The 17,183-nt window shown below is 43.8% G+C and overlaps 1 protein-coding gene across 1 annotated transcript in view; it reads left to right on the plus strand.

Annotated features, from left to right (window-relative positions):
- LOC120990884 (RNA exonuclease 1 homolog) overlaps positions 1–17,183 on the plus strand; it is a 53,114-nt gene that overhangs the window by 23,471 nt on the left and 12,460 nt on the right. The window contains exons 9-15 of the mRNA XM_040419770.1: positions 7,034–7,183; positions 7,376–7,489; positions 7,573–7,646; positions 12,297–12,407; positions 12,487–12,602; positions 15,247–15,385; positions 16,810–16,930. Of these exons, the coding sequence (XP_040275704.1) occupies positions 7,034–7,183; positions 7,376–7,489; positions 7,573–7,646; positions 12,297–12,407; positions 12,487–12,602; positions 15,247–15,385; positions 16,810–16,930 (825 nt within the window). The remainder of the gene's footprint in view (positions 1–7,033; positions 7,184–7,375; positions 7,490–7,572; positions 7,647–12,296; positions 12,408–12,486; positions 12,603–15,246; positions 15,386–16,809; positions 16,931–17,183) is intronic.

A 17,183-nucleotide genomic window follows, 5' to 3' on the forward strand; every position in this document is an offset into this window, starting at 1 on the left:
TTCTCCAAGGGGAGGTGGCTTTTAAATAGGCCAGCGGGCATCGTCTAACATCTAATTAATGGAATTTCTGTTCTGAACTGTTGGAAGGGTTAGGAAAAAAAGACGGCAGTACAATATCTTGGTTCCTGCGAAAATCAGAGAATACTTTGGGTAAAAAGGTAGGAAGTGGTCTAATGACTACTTGATTCTCCTGAATTGTAGTGTAAGGAGGATAAGCCGAAAAGGCTTGGATTTCTGATATCCTTCTAGCGGAGGTGATGGCTAAGAGGAAAGCCATTTTTGGACAGGATGTCTATCGGAACTTCAGACAGAGGTTCAAAGGGCTCTTGGGCAAGTGCTGTCAAAACCCTATTTAAATCCCAGAGAGGGGAAAGTGGTCTTAGGGAAGGATGGAGTCTAGCTGCTGCAGATAAAAAACGCTTAACCCAAGGGTGGACAGCTAGTTGGAAGTCAAAAAAAGTAGCTCAAAGCAGTCACCTGCACCTTTTTAAGGTGGAGGCCCTGAGCCCCTTATCCAGACCAGCTTGCAGGAAATCCAGGATCTTAGGGACTTCTGGAGGACTAAATGGATCTGGACTGGATCCTAAAAAGGAAGAGAAGGTTTTCCAGACTCTATTATACTTTCTAGCCGTAGTAACCTTCCTGCTGCCTAAGTGGAAACCACTGTCGGAAAGGCCTCTCCCTAACCATATATCCCTGTCAACTTCCATACTTATAACTGCAGAATCTCTGGGTTGGGATGTAGGACAGGGCCCTGGGAGAGAAGATCTTTCCTTGGAGGAGTGATCCAAGGGGGTTCCCTGGATAGGTTTATCAGGGTTGAATACCACACTCTTTGGCCATCTTGGGGCTACTAATATTATGGAGGCTCTTTCCCTCTGGACTTTCTTCAGGACTTGGGGAATTAGGGAAAGGGGAGGGAAGGCGTATTCGTATTCCTGATTTAGTCTTGAGCTAGACCGTCTATAGCTGTAGGATTCTCACGATTTAGGGAGAAGAATCTTTCCACCTTCCTGTTTTTCCGGGAGGCAAAGAGGTCTATTGTTGGAGACCCAAATTTGGACACAATCTTAGGGAATACTTCTTCGTTCAGACTCCATTCTGCTTGACTGAGCTTGAATCGACTTAGAAAGTCGGCTAGAATATTTTCTTTCCCCCTTTGCGGATTGCGGATAGAAAAAGGTTCCTCTCTTCTGCTACCTGAAAAATCTCCAGGCAGAGGGAGAGAAGGGATGGTACTGTTCCGCCATGGCTATTTATATAAGCCACTGTCGTGGAGTTGTCTGAGTAGACCAGTCTTCTGTTTGAAAATTCCGGAATTGCAATCTTTAGGTCCACCACTACAGCTTTGAGCTCCTTGTAGTTTGAAGTGCATTTTCTTGTTTTTAAATCCCACCTTCCTTGCCAGTATCTTTTTTCGGAGTGTACACACCAACCCCAGCCCCAGGGACTGGTGTCTGTAGTTATCATCATGGGATCTGCAAAAGACCAAGGCCTTCCCACCGAGAGGTTTCTTTGGGATGTCCACCACAGAAGGGATGATCTTGCTGTGGAGGAAAGATGGAACCTTTCCTCCAGTGTTTGTGGAAGTCCATTCCAAGCCTGCAATATATCCACCTGCAGTGGTCTCGTGTGAATCTGCACGAAGGGTACAGCCGGAATCATAGCCGTCAAATGATCCAGTACCATCATTGCTTGTCTGAAAGAACACCGGAAGGAACGAAACAGGGCCCAAACATGCTCTGTGGTGGACGAGACTTTCCTTTGTGGGAGGATTGTCTTCTGGGACCTGGAGTCTAGCTACATTCCTAAAAAGGTGCAATTCTGAGACTGGGTTAGACAAGATTTTGCATGATTTAACTTCCACCCGAGATCCTTTAACAGGGAGCATACCAGAACTAGATCTTTCTGTAATTGGTCTTTTGTGTGGGCAAGATAAATTATCAACACTACCCTGGACAGTCGGAGGAAGGCCACCATCTCTGCCACTACCTTTGTGAAGATTCTCGGGGCCTGTGAGACACCGAAGTGGAGTGCCCTGTATTGTAGATGCAGAAGCTGACCATGCATGTAGACTGCTGTTCTCAAAATTTTTTGGGAGGAAGCATGAATTGGGATATGGTAATAAGCATCCTCTAGATCTATGCTCTCCATCCAGCAGTCCCTGAATAACAGATCTAGGGTCGTTTTTATTGTCTCCATACGAAACCTTTTTGTATTTTAAGAAATTGTTTAGCTTTTTTTAAGTTCAATATGTCTGTGAAGGTTCTCATTTATCCAGGTCATGGTATATCTGTAAAGAATAAGTCAACTGGACATACTGTAGATTTCTTGAAAACGTTTCACTCGTTCTTCCAACGAGCTTTCTCAATTCTGAGTGACTGTACAAGAATTCTCTGGGAATAAATATGTAACTGAATCAACATCTGGTAATTATACCCAGCATGGGGTCAGAGGTCATTATACCCAGCATGGGGTCAAAGGTGTTGATTCGATTATCCTAATTGGAGTCAGTAGGTGATAAAGACTTCCCAGAAAAAGGTTTTGTGTCTCGTTTCAGCTCACAGCATGAGCCTTTCTCAAACAAGTAATGGCATGCAAAACATAGCATACAGGATTTAAATAGACCGCCAAAGCGGAAGTGACATCAGGTAACCTTGGTGATGAACTAAACAAAAAGACAGTAACGTGAAGGAACAACCCAACTGCAGCAGCATCAACAAATACAAGAATAATATGGCATATAAGTAGTTCTCCAAAAGGGAGGACGATTTCAAGATGAGATCATGCGGTTGGGGGTTTCTTAATGTTTTCTGAAATAAAGAAAAGACAAGTAAATTAAAACGACAATTACATTATTAAAAAAAATAATGGAGCTTGGAGATTACAGGAAACTGTTGAGATCATACTCCCAGTTCAATCCCCTGGGTTCAAGTGTCTGCAATTTGTGAATCCAATAGGCTTCACCTTTTTTTTACATTTTAAGGCTACTTTCACACTTGCGTTCGGTGCGGATCCGTCTGGTATCTGCACAGACGGATCCGCACCTATAATGCAAACGCTTGCATCCATTCAGAACGGATCCGTCTGCATAACAGCTTTTTCAGATCTGAGTTTTCACATCGTGAAAACTTAGATTCGACTGTATATTCTAACAGAGGCGTTCCCATGGTGATGGGAATGCTTAAAGTTAGAATATACTAAGAACTGTGTACATAACTGCCCCCTGCTGCCTGGCAGCACCCGATCTCTTACAGGGGGTTATGATACGCACAATTAACCCCTCAGGTGCGGCACCTGAGGGGTTAATTGTGCGGATCACAGCCCCCTGTAAGAGATCGGGTGCTGCCAGGCAGCAGGGGGCAGTTATGTACACAGTTCTTAGTATATTCTAACTTTAAGCATTCCCATCACCATGGGAACGCCTCTGTTAGAATATACAGTCGAATCTAAGTTTTCACGATGTGAAAACTCAGATCTGAAAAAGCTGTTATGCAGACGGATCCGTTCTGAATGGATGCAAGCGTTTGCATTATAGGTGCGGATCCGTCTGTGCAGATACCAGACGGATCCGCACCGAACGCAAGTGTGAAAGTAGCCTTAAAATGTAAAAAAAAGGTGAAGCCTATTGGATTCACAAATTGCAGACACTTGAACCCAGGGGATTGAACTGGGAGTATGATCTCAACAGTTTCCTGTAATCTCCAAGCTCCATTATTGTTTTTAATAATGTAATTGTCATTTTAATTTACTTGTCTTTTCTTTATTTCAGAAAACATTAAGAAACCCCCAACCGCATCATCTCATCTTGAAATCGTCCTCCCTTTTGGAGAACTACTTATATGCCATATTATTCTTGTATTTGTTGATGCTGCTGCAGTTGGGTTGTTCCTTCACGTTACTGTCTTTTTGTTTAGTTCATCACCAAGGTTACCTGATGTCACTTCCGCTTTGGCGGTCTATTTAAATCCTGTATGCTATGTTTTGTATGCCATTACTTGTTTGAGAAAGGCTCATGCTGTGAGCTGAAACGCGTCACAGAACGCTACATTATATGTGACCAACAAAAAGCATAGAGTTTGCAGAAGACAGTGAGTGCCGGTCATATACGTGAGATTTCTATCTCGGACGCGTGCACCATGCTCTTTGAACAGAGTGCCGGCTGATCACCGCTTGATTTTCCCAGAAAAAGGTGTCGACAGCCAGACAGACACAGGTGCCACATACAGTGCTGTCTTGACACCTTTTTCTGGGAAGTCTTTATCACCTACTGACTTCGATTAGGATAATGGAATCAATGCTGGGTATAATGCTGGGTATAATGACCTCTGACCCCATGCTGGGTATAATTACCAGATATTGATTCAGTTACATATTTATTCCCAGAGCATTCTTGTACAGTCACTCAGAATTGAGAAAGCTCGTTGGAAGAACGAGTGAAATGTTTTCAAGAAATCTACAGTACGTCCAGTTGCCTTGATTTATTCTTTACAGATATTTTTTTTAAGTTCAGGATCATGCGAAAGGATCAGTTGGGCTTTTTGACCATAAATAGAGGGGAGTAAAACCCCTTGCCTTCCTCCCTCTTGGGTACCTGGCAGACTACTCCTTTGTCTAGTATTAAAGGGACTTCAGATTCTAGCACCTTGGACTTTTGGTAGTCTCTCGGAAGGGGAGTGCAGGTGAAAGACTTAAAGGATAAGATAGGAACTCTAACCGGAATCCCTTCCTTATCCCCCCCCCAGGACCCACTTGTTCTGGGTAATCCCTGTCCAAGCCGGGAAAAAGTAAGCTAACCTTCCCCCAACCTGGAGTCTGGCATCATTGTTGCTTCCCTTTCGGGGTATTATCCTGGGTCTTAAAGAGGAATCCACCTGATATTTTATGAAACCTGTCTTTTTTATCATATGGTTTGCCCCTCTGTCTTCTAAAACTCTGCTGGGGTTTACTAAAAAAGGGATTCATCTGAGGTGTAGGAAACCCTTTCTTCTTGTCCGAGGCTTTCTCTAGTATTACATCCAGACAAGACCCAAAGTCTGTTGCCTTCACATGGAAGGGCGCAGAGTCTGGCATTAGAACCTTGGTCCCCTTTCAATGATTTAGGCCAAATTGCTCTTCTAGCGGCATTGGTCATGGCCGAGGATTTGGCAGCGAAACGGATAACATCAGTAGAAGCATCAGTTAAAAAATCCGCCGCCTTAGAGAATGTAGGTAAGGAGGCTAGGATTTCTTCCCTAGGTTTCTTTTCTTTAAGATGAACCTCTAGCTGGTCCAACCAGAGACTGAGACCTGGATACCCAGGTGGCTGCAATAGCAGGTCTGAGACAAGTGGCTGATGTCTCCCAGGCACGTTTTAAATAAATATCAACTTTATCTAGAGAGGATTGGAAAGACAACCTAGATCATCAAAGGGAAGTGCTGCTATTTTGGCGACTGGTGCGTCCACTGTAGGAGCCTTATCCCATATTGAGGATACTTCTTCATCATACGGATACTTTCTCTTTACTGAGGTGGGAATAAAAAAACTTCCTGTCAGGATTCTTCCACTCTTTTTTTTATAAGGGCCTGTAAGTTTTCGTGCATAGTAAAATCCCTATGTTTCTTAGGGCCTAGAGCTTGGAAGGCTTGGTCCGCAGCAGATCTAGTCTAATTTCTTCTAGCTGCATAGTGGATCTTACAGCTTTCAGTAATGGCTGTGCATCTTCAGGGGGAAAAAAGGATCTTCCTGAATAATCGTCAGAGGAATCAGAGTTGCTGGAAAACAACTGTCCTGATTCTTTATCTTTATCAGAAGAGTCAAATTCCACGCTTTCATATTCTGTGGATCTATCCGGCCCTTACTGAATGCTTTAAGTGAAGCCTTCACTTCTGACCTAATTAAATATTTCATGGACCTGGTCAAACTCTGGGACTCTTCCGCCACAAGCTTATCTATGCACGCGGAACATAGTGGTTTAACATATGAGGCGGATAGGGCCACTTTACATCCTGCACATTCCTTGTGCTTGGTCGTGCTAGAAGACTTTTTAGGCTGCTTTGAGGTCTACAACAATCAAATAATATACCATTAATAAGGAAAAAGAATGTTCTCACCCATAGCGAAGGAACTTTTCCTTCCCCACTCCTTAGGACCGGTCCCGGGCTTGCGGGCCTCAAGGGTTACAGGGGTTCTGCGCGTCCATCCGAAGGTTCCATCATACTGCCCAAGCTGGGAACCTCTTCAGCACAAACACTGTGTGCCTTCTACGCTGGCTGCCTGCTCCTGCAGCCGCTCTTATATTTAAAAGACGCGTCTCTGCCTCTACTTCCGGTTCCGCGTCCCCGAAGGCCCGCCCCCCTAAAGTCATCCTAGTGCAGCCGCTCGCATGCGCACAAGCGCTTGATGCACGAGGCCGCCATCCCTGGTACTAGCGGCGGCCCTCACACCGGGACAAGAGTGGGGAGCCGACCTGAACACTGCCACAGCGGCTCCCCGCAGGACCGGAAAGTAGCGCAGGAAGAAGGCAGACTTGCGGGGAGCGGCTTCCGGCGCGGCCACAGAACTACCGCTCCCCAGGGAAAAAGGTCTCCTACGGCAGCCGGCCACAGACCCTCCCCCAGCGGCAGGTGGTGATGAGGTATGTCTTCAGCGGCGGATCTCCGCTGTCCTGCTTCTCAGGGTCTCCCATCCGGAGGACAGGAAACCTGAACTGGTGCTTGGTGGGGGTGTGTTCTTTTTATCTTCTCAGGTTTCCTGTCCAGATGGGAGGTCCTGAGTCGCATAAGGTGCCGTCATGGGTGAGGGGAAAGCTTTGCTCCTGTTTTAACCCACACCAGGTTGTGGCTCAGTCACTGATGGAATTAAAAGGTGCTAAAAATTGCCATTTTAGAATCCATACTTGTACCTCCTCCTAATATGTTACCAAATTTATTGACTGCTTACATATTCTCCTTTCATTGGTAATCTGAATAATCATTCTGTAGAATTAATGGCTGATATCTGTGTGGAATACAGCAATATATTAAGTTGTATTACAACACATTTGCTTTCCAGAACTTGCTGGGCCTACTCTGTACAACCTACTCAAGGACTATCTTCTCTCCGAAGACCAATTAATAGAGAATGGCTATCCAAGGCCACACCCTGATAAACCTGGTAGTGCCCTAGTTCATTGCTCAGTAACTAAAGCTATGTGCACGGACGGTAAGTTGTGTTACTGTGTCCTTGTGTCGTAATGTGATTGCTTCATAGTGGTTGTTCTGATGTCTGGTGCACTGCTGGAGCAAACCTCCTCGGTTCCCTATGGCAAGAGACGTGCAAACTGTCTCCAACCTGGCAGTTGAGCACAGCTTGACGGTGTATTTTAAATGTCTCTCAAATGTTTATTCTTCCTAGCGTTAAGACGCGTGTGCTGTAGGTGCGGCGAAAGCTATTCTATAACCCCGCAAGGAAGGCATGTACGTAAGGAAGAGTGCACCTATCACTCTGGTAAAGTTTTAAAGCATAAAGGCAAGTTAGCGTTCATAAGTAATTTTTAAAGCGGTAGGCTAAAATGACATTAGTTTACCCAATATTTCTGCTTAAAATTAAAGTCCCAGGTGGAATGGAAACACGCTACAGTTGTTGTGAAGCAGCTATAGGAACACCAGGATGTCAAATGGCAAAGGTAACTTATTGTACTTGTTTATCTGTAACTAATATATTACTTCTACTTTAAATGGGTTGTCCAGACTTATTTTATTGATGGTCTATCCCCAGGGTAATCTATCAATATCTAATCTGACACCTCACAAGTCCGTATTTGGTCAGTGATTTCCATCAGTTATTGGGAGCCAAAACCAGGGGCAGGTTTAAAAACGGAACAGGAGGATATCTTCCCATTATACCTTTCCGCTGTGTAGGCTCCATTGCTGGTTTTGGTTCAAAAGCACTGATGGGAAATCGCTGTGAGTAAGGCCTCTTTCACACGACCATATGGCTTTTTCAGTGTTTTGCGGTCCGTTGTTCACGGATCCGTTCTGTTTTTTGTTTCCGTTTTTCCGTATGGCATATACAATATATTATCCAGTTATTTTTGTTTGTATATGAACCCTATGAACTGCGGAATATTGTGGCGCTATATAAATATTCAGAATATCGACTTATTACAGGGCTGCAGTCTTGAACTGCGTCTTAGATCTTTTTCATAATAAGAATACTAAGATATGGGTAGAAATAGAGCATGTTACGAATCCCCACCTTGCAACAGGTATATTTTGGCTGTCCCCTAACTCCCTATGCAACCTCCCGCATGCCCAATCTGATATGCTCCTCCCTACTTTAGCAGCCTCATGGATAAAGTTTGCACCTAAACTGAATTTGGCTAAGATCCCAGGTCCCCTCTCAATGCTCACTGACCATCCAGATTTACCTATGGGTCTGAGACAGGTGCCCGCCTTCCGAACTACCCACACATCTACTGTCAGACTGAGAGACGTCTGTTCTTCTACTGGGATACGCCCTCTTGAGGACCTATCGCACATATTCCCATCATCTCCTGGAAGATGGTTCCTCTATTTTCAACTCGGGGGGATTTGTTGGATCTCTGATGCCTGGTTTGCGGTCCCATACATCTCTAACGGATTTTGAAAAGCTATGTGTTGCTCAGGCTGCCCCTGGCCATGCTATTTCCTTGCTTTACATCATGCTGAACACCGAGGTGACTGAGGGCAGCGAATCTGGAGATTCCTACCCCAAACTCAAGTTTATGCTTGATTGGGAGACGGAATTAGGTGATACTTTTACTGGGGATCAATGGAAACGCTCTTTGCTTTTCACGCATAAGATCTCTATATCGTGTAATTTACAAGAACTCAACTATAAAATACTTACCAGATGGTATCGGACACCGGAGAAACTGCATCGGTTCTACCCCTCGGTTTCTGAACTATGTTGGCGATGCCATGGTGCTAGGGGGACTATGACCCATATATGGTGGGATTGTCCGAGGCTTAACCCATTATGGAAAGATGTCTTCAAGCTTTATAATTTTCTATTCCGGGCCTCCATTGCATTTTCCCCTTCCATCGCTCTGCTTTCTATTTTCCCGGGGCGGATCTCACATGTTAAGAAAGGTTCATTTCGGCTCTTTATGCTGGCCATGAGGCAAATTATCCCACGCAATTGGAAGTCAACCGAGAGTTTGAAAAGGATCACTTGGGCCTCTGCACTGGATGAGCTGTTACACAGGGAAGAGATGTATGCCTCTGATCACAACAAGATTCCGGCGTTTCTTAGGAGTTGGGAGCCATGGTCCAGGTTTAGATCATCTATGTCGTTTTCGGTTTGGTTGGCATCTGGGGTTCTCCCTTAATAGTACCTAGCTATTCTCTAGATATGACCTATGATTTCTCCCCCCCCCCCTCCCCTCCTCTTGTGTGTCACCCTGTCTTCCCCCCTTTTATGTCAAGTTTGTCTAGAATTATTGGCCTATACATCATTTGTTTGAGGCCTTATTAAGCCCTTTAGGGCCTTTGTTTCCTCTGACTTTTTGTCAGCTGACTGTTTGTTATACAGATACAGATACATGCTTATACCTTGTCCTTTATGCTGTACTGCTGTACATGATTGCATGTCGCAATGTATCTTTGTATGCGGTATGTATACTGCAATTTGGGATGTTCTCTTATGATTGTATTTGATAATAATAATAATAATCTTATTGAACCATAAATATTCAGAATATCATGTGAACTGGGTATCTTAAAACATAACTTTTACTATGTATTTTTAAAATGGGTTTTGAGTAAACCACATATGTTGTGAGACAAAACACAAATAAGTAAGAACGCCACCTGCGCGTTCAATAGGGTAAATGGAAAAAAGAAAAAGGGTGGATCTTACCAAATTCAGTAGGGAGATCCACACCTGTAGCGTGTAGGTACATGAAGTGTGCCAAAACTTTCAGGAGCAATAATACCCATAAGACGTACACAATCAGGGATCTGATCAACTGTAAATCCACAGGGGTGATATACAAAATCACCTCTGACTGTGGTAAAGAGTGTCGGTAAGACAACAAGGGAATTAAGGAAGAGGATTGGCGAACATATCGGTGACGTGAAAAATGCCAGGGACACTTCTGTCTCGCGCCATGTAAGAACTGAGCATGGGGGGAGGACAGATTGCTTCTCATTTATGGGTATAGAAAAAATCAAACCAGGGGTAAGACGTGGCGACTTGGAGAAGAGAATACTCCAGTGTGAGGCTAAATGGATTTTCTATTTGAAGACCACCCACTCCCTAGGTCTCAATGAGCAGTTGCTTTATTTAAGATCAAGTGAGTCTGCCTCATTGTAATCCACTGTATGTACCTTTTTTGTCCTTCATTTTAGGACATTAAGTGACCATCTCCCTTTTTGTAATATGCAATACCGGTATCCTTTTAATGTATTCAGCGACTTTGCCTCTTAAATCCATTGTAACAAAAGAAATGGCGATTCTGCTAGCTCTTACTAGTTGTCAAACATCATTGTTGGCATACGTGGGCGATGTGTGTGTGCGCGTCGCTTGGTTGCTAAGCTGCGGGCGACGTTCACACACTGGTTCCCACCCCACTTCCGGCAACCCGCGATCACGTGATGCTTGCTTCCGGTGCTGTGGAACGCACGCAGACGGCGTGTGTTCCAAATGCGAACCACGAGTCTCGCATTTTGAAAGCCAGGTGAGGCGGGTAATTAGGGGTTAGATTAGCCGGACACAAAGTATATTTAAATGGGGGAGTTAGCGCAATTTGGCGCTCTCCCAAACTACCACAATTGGTGGTGAGACACAGGTGGATAGGGGACACTTCTCTACACCTGAACTTGGACGCTTGTTATTAAAAGTCCATACAGCAAATACTACGGGGAACCTGCCTTTAGTCGATTCTAGTAAGTAGATCTTAACATTTATGATCTAGCAGCTATTCCTATGTGTAGTCCGTCATACAGGACTGATAGTGACCAATATTTTGTGTATTTTTTGTTTCCCTCTTTTTCTCTTCTTTAGTATTCCCTTAAGTTCATTGAAGTCCCATGATGAGTTCTGGCAATTCGGGATGAAACATGGCATGTAGGGCTTTGTTAAATAGGGTATAATAGGGAATAGGCCCCAATACAGGGACAGGTTCCGTATGGGGTCGCACCTATCTGGGCAGGTGCTCGGTGTCTGGTAGGCAGGTGACCTGTATAGCCCCTAACCCTCCATTTAGGTAGGGCCTTAATTTTAGGGCGTTACAGGAGATTCCATCACTGCCGTCAACCACTTGAGTGCCGGTCACAATTGTCCTTCTGTCATCCATAAAAGGACCATCACGCCATCAGGTGTGGATCTCCCTACTGAATTTGGTAAGATCCACCCTTTTTCTTTTTTCCATTTACCCTATTGAACGCGCAGGTGGCGTTCTTACTTATTTGTGTTTTGTCTCACAACATATGTGGTTTACTCAAAACCCATTTAAAAAATACATAGTAAAAGTTATGTTTTAAGATATCCAGTTCACATGATATTCTGATTATTTGTTTGAGTAGTGATCTTATACCTCTGCACGTCTATCTAGTGCGGAAGGTATTACTGAAATATTGCTATATAAATATTACAGTAATTACAGAAAAAATTGGGCTGGGCATAAAATTCTCAATAGATGGTTCCGGATAAGGAAGACATATGGATGCATTTCTGTGTTCCGTGTTGTGTGTTTTTTTTTTGTTTTTTTTGGCGGACCCATTGACTTTAATGGAGCCACGGAACATGATTTGCGGGCAATAATGGGACATGTTCTATCTTTCAACGGAATGGAAATACGGAAACGGAATGCATACGAAGGAAATTTTTAATTTTTTTTATTTGTATTTTTTTGCAGAACCATTGAAATGAATGGTTCTGTATACGGAACGCAAAAAACGGCCCGTAAACGGGGGGAAAAAAAAACCTGTTGTGTGAAAGAGGCCTAAGACCTTCAGCAGTTGTGCTGTAGCTCCAGCACCAGAACTACACAGCTTCATCCACTATGTAATGAATGGCACTGGTTACTGCAACACGGCTCCAATTCACTTCAACGGGAGCAGTGCTGCAGTAACTAGCTCTGTCCACTGCACATTGGATGGAGCAAACACTAAACAGCTGATGGGCAGGGTGTTAGACCCTCCCTACAAGATCAGATACTAATGGCCTGTCCTGGGGATAGGCCATCAATGGTGAAAATCCTGCAAACCCATTTAAATTTGGGAATTGTACATGTTTTGTTTAAATTTTGTCAGCTGTGTTTTTGTGTGTTTGTTTTTTCTCCTCCCTGAAGCTACATGTACATGATGGCCAAAAAGAAAACCTTGATGGGTTTATAAAAACTTTTGTGAAACTTCAACCATCGGATGGAAATCCTGGAATATTTTCAGTGGATTGTGAAATGGTAAGCAAATATAGTAAAAAAAAATAACTGGTTACCTTATTTCATTGTCTTTAATTGTCTTTTTATATACCGTATGTAGTGTTACACGACTCTCGGTCTGGAACTTACCAGAGTGACTGTGGTCGATCCTAGCTTGCAGGTGGTTTATGATACATTTGTTAAGCCTGATAATGAAATTATAGACTATAACACCAGGTATGTATTTTAATACTTGTCTTGATGTACTGTATCTTAAATGTTCCTTAAGTTCTACTAAAAAAACTAATCGTGAATTTGTCAGTGATGTCTCAGTCCCTCCTTAGACTCATTTTCAATCTTAAAAAATGGTTCCATGGAGGAACTGAAATTTCTCTTGTCCATTGGGTGGTTTTAAATTCACAATTTTTTCTTTGAGTGCTGCTTCCATTGGAGTTTGTCATGCAGCAGTAGAATTGTTTGTATTATGTAGCATGCACCATAATGCAATGTAGGGTGCATTCATTTCAATGTGGCCACAAAAGATGCGGACAGTGCACCTGTCATCAGCAAGTGTGACCACCTAATATATGAACATTTTGACAGTTTGCTGGTCTGGAGTATTTGCAATGCCAAGAAGGAAAGGCAACAGCAATGATCTTAAAGAAGCCATTGTTGCTGCTCATCAATCTGGGAAGGTATGAGGTCATTTCTCAACAATTTGATGTGAATAATCTTTCACACTGTAGAATGATGGACAAGTGGGGAAAATGGTCAAGAGAGCTGAAAGTCTTCCCACATACAGGCCTCCATAAGAACTACAGCTGTAATACCCTGGAACTCTTCAGAGAGATCCAAGTTATTAGAGAAAATGAATGGCTTCCCCGATCTCTGTGCACGGAAGCCATTCAGGCCCCGGGATCTCTGATTCACACAGCAGAGACCAGGAGCCAATGTTTGCAAACAGGCACCCAGCAGCTGTGGCCCACCCTGGAGCAGGTGAAATTTTTAAAGACTACTTGGTGCATACATGTACTGCGCATGTTGTCAAGGGGTTAAAGGCCCCTATACCCACTGAGAATGGAGAGTTTGGCTGACCGTCTAATGCAGGGATGTCAAACTCGTGGCCCTCCAGCTGTTGCTAAACTACGACTCCCATCATTCCTGGACATCTGACTGCTGTCAGGGCATGCTGGGAGTTGTAGTTTTGCAACAGCTGGTGGGCTATAAGTTTGGTATCCATGGTCTAATGTGTGTGTGGAGCTCCTAACTTTCCCCTGATGGATGATGTTGGGAGAGAGAAACAGTTGGCCAAGTGTGAATTTTCACCCGATCCATTTGTTCTCCCAGGAGATAACCCGCCGCCAGAAGTGTCTGGCAGAGGCTTTCACCCTTCTCATTGAATATGCATTCAGCCAAACCAAACATGTATGTACAGGGGAGGGGTCAGAAGAGACAGCCGTTGGTCAGAATGTTGACCAGCTGACGGCTATTATGTGTATGGAAGCCTGTAGCCCTCCTAACAGGGGTGGACTAGCCATAAACCATACATAGGAGCATCAGGTACTTGTGCCTCATGCTGACATCCACAGGTGTCCTCCTGAATTCAACATTATCACTGTCCTGAGGACAGTGATATAGTTGAATACTGCAATGCGGCACTGTGATATTTGGTTCTGCTGGGGCATTATTTTGTGCTGCACTAAGGGACTGCTAGCTTTTCCTAATTCTCTTATCCTTGCTTACTGTCGATCTGGATCCACCAATGACATGTGCCCACTCTTTGTTTTTTTGTTTTTCCCCGTTTTTTTTCCCCGTTTTTTTTCCCCGTTTTTTTTCCCCCTGGGCCACTTTAAGTTCCCAGTCTGCTGTTGCCTTCTACGCACCAGATTTTGTCATGATGCCATAGAATTAAGAGAGTGTAATTGTTTTTCTCATGGCAGTTGCTGATATGTGAAAAGGAGAACTGATTCTGGACAATAACTGGAAAGAGATATAACTGGATGTGTCATATTCAAGGTTTTGATTGGTGGGAGTCGCTTAACCCCCACCAATCACTAGAATGAGGAGACAGAAGCGCTCACTGTATTCGCTGTAGGAGACAGGCTAGAAACGAAATCGTAGGGGGCCATTTACTAAGTCTACACTAGTTTTTGGCATGAGTTGCATGTCCCTGGTTTTCCCATTTTTAAACACCAGTGCAACATATTTTAGTCACACTGCATTATTATTCTCGCCAATGGGGAGTGGTGGAGGTGTGGCAGGAATAACATTTAGCCTGGAAAGCAGCGTAAATGACTATTGAAAACTACTCCAATCTAGGCACGCTGACAGCTGAAGAATGTACATACCTAGTTTATGATAGGGGTCCATTCACACGTCCGTAGAATGGGTTCGGATCCGTTCCGCAAGATTGCGGAACGAATCCGGACTCATTCGTTCTCTATGGGGCTGGAAGAGATGCGGACAGCACACAGTGTGCTGTCTGCATTTCCGGAGCGCGGCCCCGATCTTCCGGTCCGCGGCTCCCGAAAAAAAGAACATGTTCTATTCTTGTCTGCAATTACGGACAAGACTAGGCAGATCTATGGGGGTGCCGGCCGGGTGCATCTTCCAGCAATGAAGTCTATCACGTGCAGAAAGAAGAGAGAGCAAGAGCACTTCTTTCTCATTCTAGCGGCTGGTGGAGGTCTCAGCACTTGAAACCCCTTCCCCAATCAAACTTTTGATGTCACTATGACATATCAAATGAAGTACATGGACACTTTGGAAAAAGTTGAGATTCTTTCACAAAAGTGTTCTTTTCTCTGCCTTCTGGGCTGTAAAATGTTTTACTTCGTTGTTTTTGAGGACACTTAAATACCACTCCTATCACCATGCACAGGTTATCTGGTGTCACAGAAGAAAACCTAAAGAATATAACCACATCCATTAGAGATGTACAGGCAATTATGCTCAACCTGTTCAGTGCAGATACCATCCTTATAGGACATGGGTTAGAAAATGACTTGACAGCACTTAAGGTATAGAAACTACTGGCTTGTTCTCGTGGTCCTGTTTATTTGTTGGATATATTGTGCATTTTAATACTTTTCTCTTTTGTAAATTTGATTAAAAACTGGGATGTGTTTAATGTATTGAAAAACGTGCAATTAAAAAAAAAACTGATTCTTCAACCCCTTTTTTTTTTTTTTTTTTTTACACCCAGCCTTCCAAGAGCCTTAACTTTAGAATTTGTTTGAATTTTTAAGCTTTTTTTTTTTTTTTTTTTTTGGCGCCCTTTAAGGGACTTGAAGATGTGATCGCTAGATCTCTCCTACTATAGACTGCCATCATTTCCCATTGCAGTCTATTGGAAAATCACATGTTAAGGCAACTTGTCCCTCTAGCCATGTTAGGCCGAATGCACCCGGCCGTGTTCCGCGGCCGAGAGCGGTCCGTGGTATGCCGGGCTGGATTCCTGTTCAGAGCAGGAGCGGACGGCGTCATTGGTTGCTATGACGCCGTGCGCTTTATGCCGCCGCTGCACTACAGTAATACACTGGCCGTGTGCATTCGGCCTTAGGCAGTGCCCCTTTGATCGATGATCAGACTATCACGAGAATGGGGGCCGTGCTTCCCCCCCCCCCCCCATCCCCCTATTTGAATGGAGCTGTCATCATTCATGTGTGCTGCTGCTTCATTCAGCTGTATGGGGCTGTTGGAGATAGCCAAGCATTTGTATTCTGCTATCTGGCAGACACGCATGTCTTGTTCTCTAAATGGGGAGTACAGACTCCCATTCTCATGAGGCCCCAGTGGTCAGACCTCCGTATTGGGGATATGCTGTCTTAATGGCAGAGCCCCTTTGATTATGGCAGACCTGGGGGTGTTTGATCACCAGGAGCAGCTGTAAATGACTGCTCAAATGCTGTAGTCCCAATTGACCACAACATCTGATGGGTTAAAAGGCCATGATCTGCGTTGCCTCCAGTCATTGACTGTCGGCCGGTGTCTGCTGTGTAAAATAGCAGGCACCCACTGGCTATGGAGTCTGTTGAGGTCCAGCCATCTTTAAAGACCTTGCATATACTGTACATGTACAGCAACTGTCAGGAAAGGGTTAAGACTTTTTTCACATACCATTCTTAAATCGCAGTATGCTGTAGTAAGATGTGCCAAATTTGTCAGCATTTTGATAGGCTTTAATAAAGTACCCGTATAATTAAAGGTTTAGGAACACTTTAAAAACAAACAAAACTACGATGAGATGGAGGGGAGAGGGTTCACCAATAGACTGGCAGAATTTTAAAGTGTCGAGAGCTGTGAAAGTCACAAATTAGTGATTTTTTAATTTTTTTTTACACCAGGAAACTAGATCATCTTGTGTGATAAATACTTCTCCCAATCTTCAAATGTTTTCAGTGGTTAACTGTCTTTTAATAGCATTTTATCTTTTGTCTTGCAGTTAATTCATGATACTGTAGTTGATACATCAATAGTATTTCCTCATAGATTAGGCTTTCCTTATAAAAGAGCCTTAAGAAGTTTAATTGCCGACTACCTGCGTCGCATTATTCAAGATAATGGTAAGATTGTTGCTTAAAACCAGTTGGGCCTAAAGAAAAAAAATGGGGATGCAAGTTATATTTCATACTCTGGCTGCTGCTTAGGAAACAGTGCAACTCAAGTTATTCATAATGGAGTCCTGCACCACAGCGTAAATGTACATTCAGACACAGGCTAACTTCCTGTACCTCAACCGACAGATTGCCACAGCTGAATCTCTGTAGGAAAGGAGTTCATGAGGTCTAGCTGCCTCCTATAAAATGTAATAACAAG

This window comes from Bufo bufo, chromosome 2 (genome assembly GCF_905171765.1).
Source record: "Bufo bufo chromosome 2, aBufBuf1.1, whole genome shotgun sequence".
Taxonomy (NCBI): Eukaryota; Metazoa; Chordata; class Amphibia; order Anura; family Bufonidae; genus Bufo; species Bufo bufo.